Below are 13,604 nucleotides of genomic sequence, written 5' to 3'. Positions count from 1 at the left end.
TCGGCCGCCGACCCGGCACTCCGAAGGTGCATCACGGCTATCAGCTATTGAACCTACCAGACATCGTGCGACCGTGACAGGGATTCCTTGTCTTGACTCCGCTCAGAGATATCGAACCCGTGCCGACGAACCTGTGGATAATGAGTGCTGAATACTGAAGAAGATAGCGTGTTGGTTGCTTCGCTCGATTCTTGATTTACCCCGGACAATCGATGTGAGCTTCTTAGCCTTATCTCATGCATCTGCAGGGGATCGAAGGACACCAGTATTACGCGCCTTGTCGCGTGTCTGGGAAGACTGTCAGTCGGTGCGAACTTGTTCTGTTTTGGGAACAAGACCGCGCGGTGCTACCACACCTCAAGACGGCATCAAATCTAAAGGATGAGAATATCCGACTGATGATAATAGAGTTGACTCGGCTCAAAGATATCGCTGATGGTGATGGGCGTTACCAGCAACGGAGATACAGGAACTGTAGAGGCAACAAGGCGGCGATGTTGATAGTGTCGACGGTTCATGACCGCAATCATTTAAGGGCCGCATGTTACCAAGATGTCTCTAGAATGCAATCAATAAACCCCAAATTGAAACCAGCTTGCAGCTTGCATTCTTACCATATCCAAGAACACTCATCACGAGCCTTTCGCCCGGTATGAACTCTTCGGTTCAGCACTCCGAACCCCGAAAGGGGTTCTTTCATAACTACCGAGTGTACCTCTTAGCAACGGTGTCTTACATGGGATCACTCCTATTCGGTTCGTACCCGACGGTCAACAGTCAACCTCACTGACTAACACATGCGTTCAGGCTACGACGTCGGTGTCATGGGCGGCCTCCTCCCCTTCGAGAGCTTCAAGAAAGACTTCGGCCTCCCAGCCGGATCATCAGGCTTTGCAGATGAGAAAGTCGCCCAAGTCTCCTCCAACGTCGTGTCACTCTTGACAGCCGGATGCTTCTTCGGCGCCATCTCCGCGGCCTTCGCGAACGAGCGGTACGGTCGGCGATTCTCCCTCATGGCATACTCCGTCGTCTTCCTCCTAGGCGCGTCGTTGCAGGTCGGCACACCCAAGAGCTTGTCATATGTCTACGCCGGGAGGGTCATCGCCGGCCTGGGCGTTGGCGGGATGAGTTCCATCACGCCGGTCTTCGTCGCGGAGACCGCGCCTCCGGAAGTCAGGGGCCGGATCACGGGGCTCTTCCAGGAGTTCTTGGTCTTGGGAAGCAGCATCGCGTACTGGCTCAACTACGGGGTAGAGAGGAACATGGCGTCGTCGACCAAGCAGTGGAGGATCTCGTTGGGCGTCCAGCTGATACCTGCAGGGCTCTTGCTGATCGGCTTGATACCCCTCAAGGAGTCGCCGCGGTGGCTAGCCAAACACGGTCGTCACGAGCAAGCCCTCTCCTCCCTCGCCTACATGCGCAACCAGCCGCCCGACTCTCCCGAGGTCGCAACCGAGTTCGGCGAGATCACGGCATCATGCGCCGTCGAAGCAGAGACGGCTCGTCAGTCGACGTGGAGGGAGTGTCTCAAGCCCGGCATCCGCAACCGCTTCGCGCTCATCTTCGCCCTGATGGTGTGGCAACAGCTGACGGGGACCAACAGCATCGGATACTACGCCCCGCAGATCTTCCAGACGGTCGGTCTCTCCAGCGCGGACGCGTCGTTGTTCGCGACGGGCATCTACGGGATCGTGAAGTTGATCTTCACTGCCGTTTCGCTGCTTTTCGTCATCGACAAGATCGGGAGGCGGTGGGCTCATACCATCGGTGGTTTGTGGATGTGAGCGTGACCTCTTGGGAGACTGGTACAGGTGTGCTGACGAGGTGTAGGTCGGCCATGATGTTCATCCTCGCGGCCGTTCTCGCAACCCACCCGCCCGAGGCCGGCAAGGCCGTGTCCTCTGCGTCCATCGCCATGTGCGTCCTCATCTACCTCTATGTGATTGCCTACACGGGGTCATGGGGTCCTGGGTGAGTCCAATGCAGCCACCAATCAAAACATGTGTCACGTCCCTGACCTCCTCAGACCCTGGATCTACGCCGGAGAAATCTTCCCCACGCATCTGAGGTCGTACGGAGTCGCGTTCGCCGGTGAGTCGTCTATGCGCTACTCCTGCCTTCTGTCTAACAGAGAACCAGCCGCGACGCAGTGGTTGTTCAACTTCATCGTCACCCGAGTCACGCCGCAGATCATCTACGGCATAGGCTGGAAGACGTTCATCATCTTCGCCGTCTTCTGCCTCGCCATGAGCATCTTCAGCTTCTTCTTGATGAAGGAGACGAAGGGACTCAGTCTCGAGCAGACCGATTTGCTGTTCGGGGTCGCAGAGCGTCAAGAGGATAAGCTGGAGGGCGGGGAGGAGCACGTTGTCCATGGCATCGAGATCCCGGAGCGCACGGGTGGCGAGACTGGCTTGGAGGTGAAGAAATCTCACTGAGATCCAGAATTCAATACGGAAACGTTCATCATGGGTATGTCCCGACTGAAATCCCGCGGCTTTGGGGCGGACGTCAAGGGCTGGGAATTGATACAGGCAAGATGTGGCGTCTCGCGGCGAAGAAGACGCCTGGTGAAGATGATGAGACTCGTCGGGGAATACATATGCTTTGCAAAATACGCCGAAAGTGTGGCTCTCAGATCAAATCTCCCACGATATGGGCTCGTAGCACTGCGAAATTGACTGGTTGCATGGAGATGTCGTTCCTCGTGCAGACAAGACCGAGGCAGCGAAGACGACCGTCCTCAGACATCACACATGAGAGACTTCTCCCAGCGAATGTCCCCTTTTCACAACCAAACTCGTCGCTTCTAGACCAAAACACGATCAAAAAACCACATCATCGCTCGAGAACCACTTCGCCATACGACATCAACAAATCTGAAAACGGATCCAACCTCCAACCCCCCAAAAACATCCCCTCCCCTCCAAGCTTCAACCTCGCATACTCACCCATCTCAAAAAGCCTCACTCCCTCACCCGCCAAGAAGCGAACCCGAACCGAAAGAAAAATCTCAAATGCAGCCCCGAACTCAATCGCAGCCAAGCCTCCCGTTCCTCAATCGAGCCGGCGACTTTTCTTTCCTCGAACGCATCGCTGTCGCGCCGACGAAGCCGCGCGCTTCGGCGATGGACCGTGCGGATGAAAGACAGTATCAGTGGGCTTTTGATGTTGTGGTGACGAGAGCGGAAAGGGAAACCTTCACTCGAAGGTGTTGGCGACGCAAGCCCCAGAATAGAACGCGACCGCGACGGAAATCAAAGGAAGAGCCACTGAACCCGGAATACCGAGCTTGCTTATCGTGCACTTGCCACTTCATCCCAATCCCAAATCAAAAAATGGAGTTCTACAAAATGAAAGCGAATTGAATAGACACAGAGGGTGGGAGAGAAAGAAAGAGTCATGAAAATAACCTCCAAAACAACTTTCCCATAACCGACCTCAGAAGCAAAAGCACGGGGACACACGCGCGAGATAAGGAATATTTTAAACATCAATCAATATCACCACTAGTGAAAAAATCTCCTAATTAACGTCTCCACCGCCTCAGCCAGGGGGTAGGTTGACATCATGCCTTACTCCCTGTCGATAAAACCCCCGATAAACCCCCACTCCGGCCGGCCGTCCCAAGTCCGAACCAGGGGTGAAGGGGTGAGGAAATCACATGAAACGACGTCCTTTGCAACGCACAAACCACCACGCGTTTCACCCGCGACAGCCAAGAGTGTACCTTTTTTTCAGCAGTGTAGGATCGCAGTTCGATTGCTGACATAAGGACGCACTTGACCGCATGAACGACAAGTCGAGACGTCTTGCGTGCAGATCAGACGCCGCAGCTCAGACCGGGTGTTGCGCCCACCCACACCTCCAAAGGTGTGTGGAAAGTGTCAGTTCCGGTATACCTCCTGCCACCCCAAGACTCCCGATGGTTCAACCCAAGTCGACGCTGTCGAAAAAAAGATGAGCAATGTTAAGGTTGTCGGGTGGTGGTGGTGTTGGCTGAAGTTTGACCACCACACCACCAAGTGAAATGTCACGCAAAGTTAGTTGTCGCTGTCACCAAAAGTCAAAAATCACCAAGACCGAGAAAGACAGGAGTGACCAAAAAAAGTGGACAAAAAATTATGTGCACTCTACTGGAATTGTGTCTTCCATTTCTTTCCAAGCCATGCTGCGTATCCTGTCAACGGAAAAAAAAACAGCTCCCTCTAAATGTACAGAAAGGTCGATCATGAAAACGGGGTGGGTGGGAGGAGGGGGACATTAGAACAATAATATGGAGGGGGAGGGATTTGCCAATGTTTGTCGTCGTTGATGTGAGATGGTATCGGAGCACATTTGAAGCGCTGAGGGGGTGTGAAGTTTTTCATGACCAGAAAACAAAAGAAAAACCACCACACACACGCCCGACCTCGGAAACTCGTCTAGAAGTAACCTCTGTGTGCCCATCGCAGTTCGGAAAACAACCCAAAGAAAAAATAACACCAGAACACTTTTTGTCGTGAACCCATCAGGGAATTAGAGGCTTGTCATCGGTAGGCTCCCTCGTGTCGTTCGGCGGCGGCGCGTCGTCTCCGTCGTTCTTTCCTCGGTTGTCGTCGTACATTGGAAAAGGCGGGGGGCAAACAGAGGATTACGAGAGCTCCTGGATGCAGGCCTGGACCTGGGCATCGCAGTCGGACGTGGAAGCCCCGTTACCCTGTCCACCGTTGATGGCGTTGAAGCAGGAATTCCGTTGAATGTCGCAAGCACGCTGCACGGCTGTGGCCTTGGAAGTGAAAGTGTTGCCGTTGACGGAGAAGGGTCGGCTGCTATCGCCCGAGTCCGTGACCGCCGGGGCCGCGAGCCCGAGGATAGCGTTCGACTGAGCGCCCCCCTTGCCACCAGCGGATCCGGAAGAGTTGCCGTTTCCATTTCCTCCAGATCCGTTGCCGTTGTTGTTGTTGTCATTGCCGGAGGCGCCTCCCGTCGGAGTCGGCGTCGCCGCCGACGAGGCTACCGAAGATGTCGCCGAAGCGGCGGGCTTACTGGCGGCGTCCCCGTCCTGAGCGGACGTGTTAGCATCAGCTGTACCTTGGGAATTCTGTCCGGACTGGGTTTGTGAAGTGGCCGCACCAGGGTTACCGAATCCAGGGAAAGGGGCACCACCACCACCGAAGGGGTTTCCGCCACCAGGGAATTGACCAGGGTTGCCTCCACCAGGGAATCCTCCAGCTCCAGGGAAGCCTTGGGTAGGGGGGGTTAGCGCGAGGGTGCGAGTGCATGGGAGGGGATTGAGAGAGGGGAAAATGAAATGAGCCTGAACTTATTGATGCGAAGATGAAGGGGGTTCTAAGGTGGTGCTTTGTCTGCTTTACCTTGACCAGCGCCTCGTCCCGCACCACCGGCACCGCGGCCGCCTCGTTGACCGGCGTTTTGCTTACCTCCTCGGTTTCCGCCGTCTGTCGTTGTGGTCAGCATCGAACGAGTGAAGTCTGGCGGGTTACTCACTTTGGCCTTGGTTCTGGTTCTGGCCTTGGTTTTGGTTCTGGCCGTTGTTCTGGTCTGTAATCTCATCAGCGCCAATCCATATCAGGGCGCGGAGGATGACATACTCTGGCCGTTGTTTCCGCCGTTGTTACCGCCGTTGTTGTTGTTGTTGCCACCATTGTTGTTGTTGTTGCCTCCGTTTCCTCCAACAGTGAACTTGTTGCAGTCATCCTGGGCACCACGCTGAGCGACGGGCATCAGAACAGGCTGGTGGTTGGAAGACGAGGACATGGTGCAGACACGGTAGTTGCCGGCGGGCAGACCACCGGTGACGGTAGCCTTCAGGTTTCCGTTTCCATCGCCGGCATCGTTGATACCCTTGAAGAAGACGAACTTGGAGGCGTCGAGGGGCTGGTTGGGGGTGAGGGAGTTACCCATGTCCTGGATGGTGACGTGGACGTGGCCGATGATCTCGTTCTGGCCGTTGAGGTCCTGAGGGGCGGAGTAGTAGGTGGCCTGGGCGTCGGTGAAGGAACCAGCGGCGAGGTTGTTGACCTTGAGCTCGACGTCGAAGTTCTGGTTGGCCTGGATGTTGCCGTTGTGCGGGGGGTTCTGCAGCACGGTGGAAACCATCTTGTTGTTGGGAGGGATCTTGCCCATGACGATACCGTTGCAGGATCCTCCGGTGATTTGCTTGCCGTCGGTCAAGGTCTCGCCCTGGCAGAAGTTGATGAAGTTGGCGTTGTCACTGCACGGATTGGTCAGTACGGCGTCCGGCTGGTCGTCACCACATCCTACTTACGTTTTGGACTGAGCCTGCTGAGCGGCGGGCGTTCCAGCCGACTGCGAACCCTTCTGAACGTTGGCCTGCTGCAAACACAGCTGTCCACCGCCGGCGTTGTTGTTGTTGTTTCCACCGTTGTTTCCGCCGTTGTTGTTGTTGTTTCCGCCACGGTTTCCACCACGGTTTTGACGCTTGGCCAGGGCGGCGCTCAAAGGCGAGTCGAGGAAGGTGACGGAGGCCTCGACTACGGCCATGCCCGCGAGGGCTGCAACAATGTTCTTGATCTGCATCTTGATCTCGTGTGTGAAGTTGTCGTTCGAGGTATTCGGAGGGAGTCGTCGACCGATTCGCTCTCAATAAGATACTATAGTTTGTCGTTCGAAGGGGTGGTTCCAGACCGAGGAGCGAACAAGAGTAGAGTACGAAAGGAACGGTCACAGACACCGGGATACGGATACGGAGCAAAGCTGAAAAGAAATGAATGAATGAATGTGAAGACACACTCCCAGCGTGAGGCAACAGGAAGAATGAAAATAAGGGTTGGAAGGTCGAAAGGAATGATCGAAGCTGAGAGAGTGCGTATTAAGAAGGGGAGGGCGGGAACAAAATAGTCTGGCAATGCCAAGATATGGAGTCTTATATGCGCAGGGCTGTGGTTGCAGGCTGGTGCCGGTAAGACCAGGGTGCCGGGGGGCCGTGGGGACGGAGACAGGCACCCATGGCGGGCTTGGGAGGAGGAATCGTCTCCACGAGTCCAAAACGCGGCGCAGGGGAGGTTTGGAGCGGGCGAGGAGGAGGGAAGGCTACGGGCCAGCTTGACAGGAGGAGGAGGAGGAGGCGTAGGAGGCGGCGGGAGGAGGCAGAGGAGGTGAGGGAGCAACAGAGTGTGCGCCTCAAACGAAGAACCGGGGGGTGAAGACATGGATGCTGCTTAGCATCCGATCCCCGTGCAGACCCATGTCTTGGTATGGCGAACCGGTAGAGACTAGGGAACGACGACGAGCAGGGGCGTGGGATACAAGCTTGGAAGGCTTCTTCCAGCAAGATGAGAGAGCGAGGGCGCGATAGCGGGCGAACGCTAGAGAGCAGAGACGGGCCGGCAGCAAACTAGCACGGAGTAGCATCTGTCTGATGAGTTGGGATGCGACAGGTGGATGACAGGGGAGAAGTAAGAAACCGTGATCATCCGTATCCGTACAGAGATTCCGTAGGAGATCAGGATCTAGGAGACGAACAGAGACGGAGAGCGAGTGAGAGATCTGAGCTTTGACATGGGGGTCACTCGCAAAAGTGCAGCAGTATGGGACGGCACGGGCGACAAAGTTGTTAGTCAGAGTTGATTGAGAGCGTACGGATGGATAGAAAGAGGGTCTCCAAGTTGGACAAGCTATGTCTGAACAAGGGGGGACCGTTGGCGATGACGGTGGACGAGGTTCCTGACGGACAGTTCCCGACTCGAGAGGAACAGGATGGCAGGTAGCAGGTAACGGGACGGGGAGTTGAGTCGAACAGTGCGGCAGGGAGCAGTTCAACCGTCTGGTGTTTGAGGAGGGTGCACTGGACCTGAGTGACAAGCAGAAAAGCACAGCCAAATGGATGAATTTTGGACGGAGCCGGGACGGCACAGAGAGGAGTCGAAAAAAGGAGCAGGAAGGAGAGAAGTTTGGCAGTCGCGATGTCTGATGCGGCTCCTTTCGTCGCAGAATGGGGTCATGGACGCCCCACATGGTCCAGGCGCGGCTTAGCGAGCCAATGACAACCCGGAAAGGGTCGGACATCAGGCAAATGGCGTTTCGCCCGAGGCGTCGATGATGCGAAACGAGACACTGGACGACACTTTCCCCCGTTTAAGCGCGGTACCTGTCTTACCTGTCTTAATACCTTAATACCTGATTATTAGGTAAGTCGAGGTAAATTGGTCTCAACCTTGGGTTTTGATGTCAATTTTGGCGCCGATTTGGTGTCGATTTGGATTTGGTCTGGCCGTTTGAGGTCGGCGCCTCCCCCGTCGCAATCTCCTCACGGCAGTAGCAGCACCTTTCAGCGGGTGCAACCCTCTGTTAGCCTTCAGCTGGCAGGTTGTCAGGGGAGTTTACTTTAGTGCTGAGGTACCTACATTCACACCGTCTGGAATCGATGTCACGAACAACTATATCGGACCTTGCAAATACTCAATACTCGACCTTAATTCCTGAATCGCCATCATGGTTAGCTGCTCATGCTAAGCCTTGAGGGATCGCCCATGATTTACTTCCGGACACCGGCTCCCCCTCAGTTCGAGTTGACGCCCGGACAGCTGACGCAGGCCATACGTACACTGCCGTCCGTACCTTACTGCGCAGTAGTACAACGTAGGTGCGGTCGAGAACATCGTGATGGACGCGATGGGTTCTTCTGATTAACGTTACCGGTTTGGCGATCCCTTGCCGCTCATGTTTCTCCTTCTCGTGGCCATCTCTTCTTCTTTTTTGCGGTGATTATTTTCTGTGGCGCTCTGCGGATACCCGCGACACGCAGCGGTCTCAGTCTTGGCCGGAGGAGAGCGGCAACTGGATGATTGGCAACGGAACGGTCTGAACGGCTCGGGGGTCTCTGGCGGGCGAGACATGCCTCTACCTACCCAGGTAATGTTAGTGCGACCGACGGCCTGTCACACCAAACCGATAACAGCGGCAGTCCGATCGCATAGCCATGGAAGCGCCGGCCCAAATCCGGATGACGGCGAGTTGCTCAGCTGTAACCCGGCGCATCGCATTTCATGGCATCATACCAATTGATTCCAATTCTCCACCGCATTTCGTTCCACAGAAAGCTTGCTTCTAAGTTCTATGGGCTCCTCCGCCCCGTGGCACTCAGAGTATCGTGTGCCTCGTCGCATCGTCGACCGTTTCTTGGCGACGAGCGCACGGGTGATGGCGGAGGGCCGTGGAGTTAAGTCGCCGACTGACGGCAGCCTGAGAAGTTTCCCGCTCACATACGCAGGAGGTAAGGGACGGAGATGTTCGGATAACCGGACTGCAAGTCGGAATGGTGGAGGCGCTAGGAGAAGCAGCAAACAGCCTCCAAACGGTCCAAAGAGGCCAAGGGCTGCGAAGCGAGGCGACGCGATGCGATGCCCTGCGCGCGCAACGGTGATGGATGGCATCAAACATACAATAAACCTAATCTTCTGGTCGGCAAGTTCGGACGACTGCGAGGTCCCCGGGACGTCCACGGGTCCAAGGTGGTGTAGCTGCGGTGCCCTTTGTGTGTGACTGTTTGAGAAAAGAGGGTGAGCCACCAGAATCCGAGGCAGAGGAGACAGGGAATTCTCGAGGATTCTGTCAGTGTCGAGGGGAAGGAACCATCCCGAGTCCTTCGTGACTGCCCTCAGAGAGTTGGAGGTACGTACCTCGACACCTTATCTCTGCACTCGGTACCTGCAGTGGCCCATCCGCGGAGATCCCAAGTCTCCACAATTCTGCCAGTTGCGCCAGTCCCAGAAAGGAATGGCCAAAAGAGCCCCTTCCCTTAACCACTTTTAAGGTTGCCTGTAGCATCCCGTCCGCTAAGACCCGCCCCGCCTTTGCAGCCCTGGACAGCGACAGGGGGAACAGGGGCCCCGGCCTGCTTCACCCCGTTCCTCCGGGCAGTCTCCCATGCCGGCTCGTTTTTGCCGTTCTGCCTTTGCCCTTTGGAAATTGGTTTGCCTCCTCTGCCAACTGGTGACGGGACAACACAGCCTTCAGCCTTTTGTTACTCGTCCGTCTCGCCATTGGACACCCCGCCGCCGCCTTGCATGAGCCATCCGAGGAAACTCAATCTGATCTTCCTCATGGCCGACCCCTGGACCAACAAGATGCTTATCCATGAGATGACGGTTTCGATTTTCATCTCGTCTGTTATTTCGTCGCCTTCACACGCATTAGACGACTCGAAAACTTGCCCTATTCGGCCTATTCTGGACTCGCCCTATGTCGGGCATTTTTGGACGTTTCCTGAGTTTAATGCTTTTGATCGGCCACATAGTTTACTCTCACTTTCCGCTGACAACTCAGGGTGGCACCAGCAATGGCAAGAAAAAGCGTTTCCGTGCAAATTACCTCGCCTACCGTCCATGTCAAAGATTGCTGAGCCGACAGCCGGCGAGGTCCATGGAGACGGGCAGTCTTTCTGGCCGATGGCTATGAGATGCCGGCACCAACGCGAAAATACGAGGCGCCGTATCTTCCTTCCTCCTCCGGGCTTCCCAACTACACGGCTCGTCGGCTCGCTTGAGGGAATTCCTGCCAAAAGATCTTCTCGCGAAACCACAAAATGTCCACCTGGTCACCAACACACACCAAGCCCTCGGCACGCGGCAAGATGGCGCCCCCCATCTTGGTCTCATCGCCATCCCGCACCTGCACCAAAGCAGTGAGCAATCAATTAAAGGGCTGGTCGTCAAAGTGAACTGCTTAATCCTCCTCCTCATCGCACTGGCCCATGGATCCGGTTTGCTAATGCTACTCCAGACGTCAACCCCTGTCAGACTCGACGGATCCGCCAAGGGGGCGCACCATTCTGCGACGAGAGGCTGAGTTTGAAGCCTGTGCCAAAATCCCAATGGTGAAACAGGTTCACCTCAACTTTTTCTGCCCGTCTTGTCACTTGTGTCAACCCGCCCAACCTCGCTTCTACAGCACTCCCACCCGTCATCTGCACACAGCAGTACAGCAGGCATACTCCTCGGATCCGGGCCGCAGCCCTGCCTTTCATCCCAGCTCGGGACGACGATTCGAAACTCGCCAATTGTCGGAAGAGGCAAACAGCAACCTCGCCAAAGGCGACAGCATGGACTGTCATCCCAATCTCAAAGACGCAATGCCCAGAACCCGTGCCAATCCCGTCATGCCCTCCTGCCATGCCCTTCCATCGCCGTCCAATCCCCTTGGATCTATGGACTCGGACCTTCGGCAGGGCCTGTCATCGACCTCATCTTGTCAGACGTCACCTATCATCCCAAATCCCACACCCCGCTGCCACGGCTACACTTGAACGACGCTCACGATGGATGACGGATTTCAAATCCTCCCCACCATACGGCACGTCCAAAGTCACGCCACTTTCGCAGCGCCAGGAAACGTTTGCCGAGTGTCGCCCTGGGAAACATTCTTCCCATGGTAATCAAACTGGGCTCGTCATCAGAGACGTCCCTCCCTACGCCGTTGAAGGCCCGGCCAAGACTACGACACGCTCGGCGTGATCACCTCCTTCCGCAACGCCGGCGGCGTTCCTCACTGTTCTCCGGCCCGTGAGCCGCCGCGTGGTACACACTCCCGGCGTTGCTGGCCGTTCCTCTGGCAGAGCTGTCAAATTCTTGGCAAGCCATCATCGATCGTTGTTGGCCGCCTCCAGTTGGCCTGCATTTCAATGTCGGGATGCGTCCGACATGGCGCATCTCAGCGGAAATACCATTGCGCGGAGATAAGCAGAACGAAAAATCAAATCACATACGGCCCCCAAAGAGGCCAAGCTTTGGCTGCCTCAAAACACGTTTTGCCCTGCGGGAGAAACGAGGGGATCTACTTGTATAGAAACTGGAAGGGGGGGCCACAATCGACGGAACATGCTTGGCGTCTCATCTCTCACAATTCCTCCGAGCCCATGTCGGCGACGCCCACATCGGTGCTGCTGCTGCCCTTGCCAACCCCCGTGGCCCTCCCCGTCGTCGCTTGAGCATGCGCCGCCGCAATAAGGTCCAGCCAAGCGGCCATCCTCACTCCCGCGCGGGCGACCTGGAGTTCGATCACCGGCGCCGCCTTCTGGAAGTACTCACCACCGAGCTCCTGGCCGGCGATCGCACGCGGACCCTCCGGGAACACTGTCGAGCAAGAACAAGCTTAAGTCAGTTTCGACGTCACGACCGAACAGACGGGTTGTGGGGAGCCCGGGCTGCCTTCTTCGGGGGATCGACATACCGTGGGTGCAGACGAAGGCGTTCCCCTCGCTCGCCCAACGCATGGCGGTGGCCTCCACGTCGTCGAAGTCGAGGCTCTTGAGCCAGTCCTCCTTCTGTGCTGCGAACTTGCCCGTCTTGATCTCGTCCGTCAGCTCGTCCGCCCAGCGCTTCGCGTTGTCGTAGGGCCTGCGGCGAGCGCCCCCAATCAGCTTTTCGGCGATGGAGCTGTCCCAGACGTGGTGCAGGTTGAAGTCGGTGCCGTACCACTTCACGTGGATGCCGTTGCCGCCCCGCGCGACATCTTCGTTGTGCAGGGGCTGGTGAATGTCGCCGATGAAGTGGACGACGAAGCGAGCGGCCTGGTTGCGTTCCCAGCCGTTCAGGCTCGGGTCGAGGGATCGAGAGGTGTAGTTCGCCAGCGCCGTCACAACGCAACCCTCGGCCTTGCAGTCTCTTTCGAAGTCGAGACCGCAGTACTCGGGCGGGCTGTCATGGGCGTCGATGAAGTGGAAGGGACCCGTGAAGTGGCCCCATCTGGTGTAACGAATGGTATCGGCCCAGGTCGCGACACCGGCGAGGTAATGTTCGGTTTCGTTGCGGAGCAAATCTTGGAAGAAGGCTTCGGTTGTGTTGGCGACGAAGTGGCTTGCGATGTACGCGGTCGTGATGTGACCCAAACCTGCGGCGGTGACGGTCAGCGACGGAGATGACTCCGAGTGCTCGGCCGGGGCGCCCTCAAAACCACTTACTTCCCCACGCCAGAACCCCAGGCAAAGATGCACCAACAAGGGCGGCGGTACTAGAAAGCTTCATGATGACACTAAATGTTGAATCACAGGTAGTAGTATTTTGGTGATGTTGAAACAGTTGCACGCTTGCGATACCGGTCGCAGAACAAGACAGTGACGGCGATTCAAGTATGCGAACGCTGGCAAACAAACAAGACAAACGACGCTGAGTGCAACTCAAACCAGAGCTCAAGCAAAGACAACAACGAGGGACGCGAGGTTAAATGGCGACGCGTGGTCGAGTCACAAGCGCATCTGCATCCCACAATCGACGTCAACAGGCCGCTGTCGAGGCCCGGCAAGTTGGCCGAGAAACGGGCATCCACACTTTGTCAGCCACAACACAGTCAATTGAATGAGGCGGTGCAGCCCACGTGAGCTTATGCCCGATAAAAGTCCGGTGACCACCGAAAGTTCCTATGACATACTCCGATTGGTCACCGGCTGCAGACAAGATCAACGGGCTCTAGTGGACTTGGGATGATGGCTGGCATCGCATATGCATTCAGACAGCCAATCTGACCAAATCTGGCGGTTCATCTCGAAGTGGGAGGTGAGGCGGTAAGCTTCTTGACGATTCCTTCGGAAAACAGATTCTCGACTTGCATCATCTCAGCTCTGCTTTCCCACGATGACCAAATAA

At 56.2% G+C, this 13,604-nt stretch overlaps 3 protein-coding genes across 3 annotated transcripts; 1 reads left to right on the top strand and 2 right to left on the bottom strand.

Moving 5' to 3' along the window:
* Positions 1-652: 652 nt before the first annotated feature.
* Positions 653-2,438, top strand: CkaCkLH20_10504 (uncharacterized protein; the record flags this gene model as incomplete). The annotated part of the gene is made up of 5 exons (XM_038893218.1): positions 653-755; positions 808-1,780; positions 1,831-1,971; positions 2,027-2,091; positions 2,140-2,438. 5 exons carry the CDS (start codon positions 653-655, stop codon positions 2,436-2,438), a joined length of 1,581 nt encoding a protein of 526 aa, XP_038741333.1.
* A 2,195-nt stretch (positions 2,439-4,633) lies between these two features.
* On the bottom strand, positions 4,634-6,543 carry CkaCkLH20_10503 (uncharacterized protein; the record flags this gene model as incomplete). The annotated part of the gene is made up of 5 exons (XM_038893217.1): positions 4,634-5,226; positions 5,358-5,441; positions 5,491-5,544; positions 5,595-6,217; positions 6,272-6,543. The coding sequence occupies 5 exons, from the start codon at positions 6,541-6,543 to the stop codon at positions 4,634-4,636; spliced, it is 1,626 nt and encodes a 541-aa protein (XP_038741332.1).
* A 5,316-nt stretch (positions 6,544-11,859) lies between these two features.
* CkaCkLH20_10502 (S1/P1 Nuclease) lies at positions 11,860-12,986 on the bottom strand (the record flags this gene model as incomplete). The annotated part of the gene is made up of 3 exons (XM_038893216.1): positions 11,860-12,095; positions 12,193-12,852; positions 12,923-12,986. 3 exons carry the CDS (start codon positions 12,984-12,986, stop codon positions 11,860-11,862), a joined length of 960 nt encoding a protein of 319 aa, XP_038741331.1.
* Between the last annotated feature and the right edge of the window lie 618 nt (positions 12,987-13,604).

The sequence above is a fragment of the Colletotrichum karsti genome (genome assembly GCF_011947395.1).
Source record: "Colletotrichum karsti strain CkLH20 chromosome Unknown Scaffold41, whole genome shotgun sequence".
Lineage (NCBI taxonomy): Eukaryota > Fungi > Ascomycota > Sordariomycetes > Glomerellales > Glomerellaceae > Colletotrichum > Colletotrichum karsti.
Note: the sequence above shows the minus strand (reverse complement) of the source record. Positions and strands in the feature narration are given on the sequence as shown.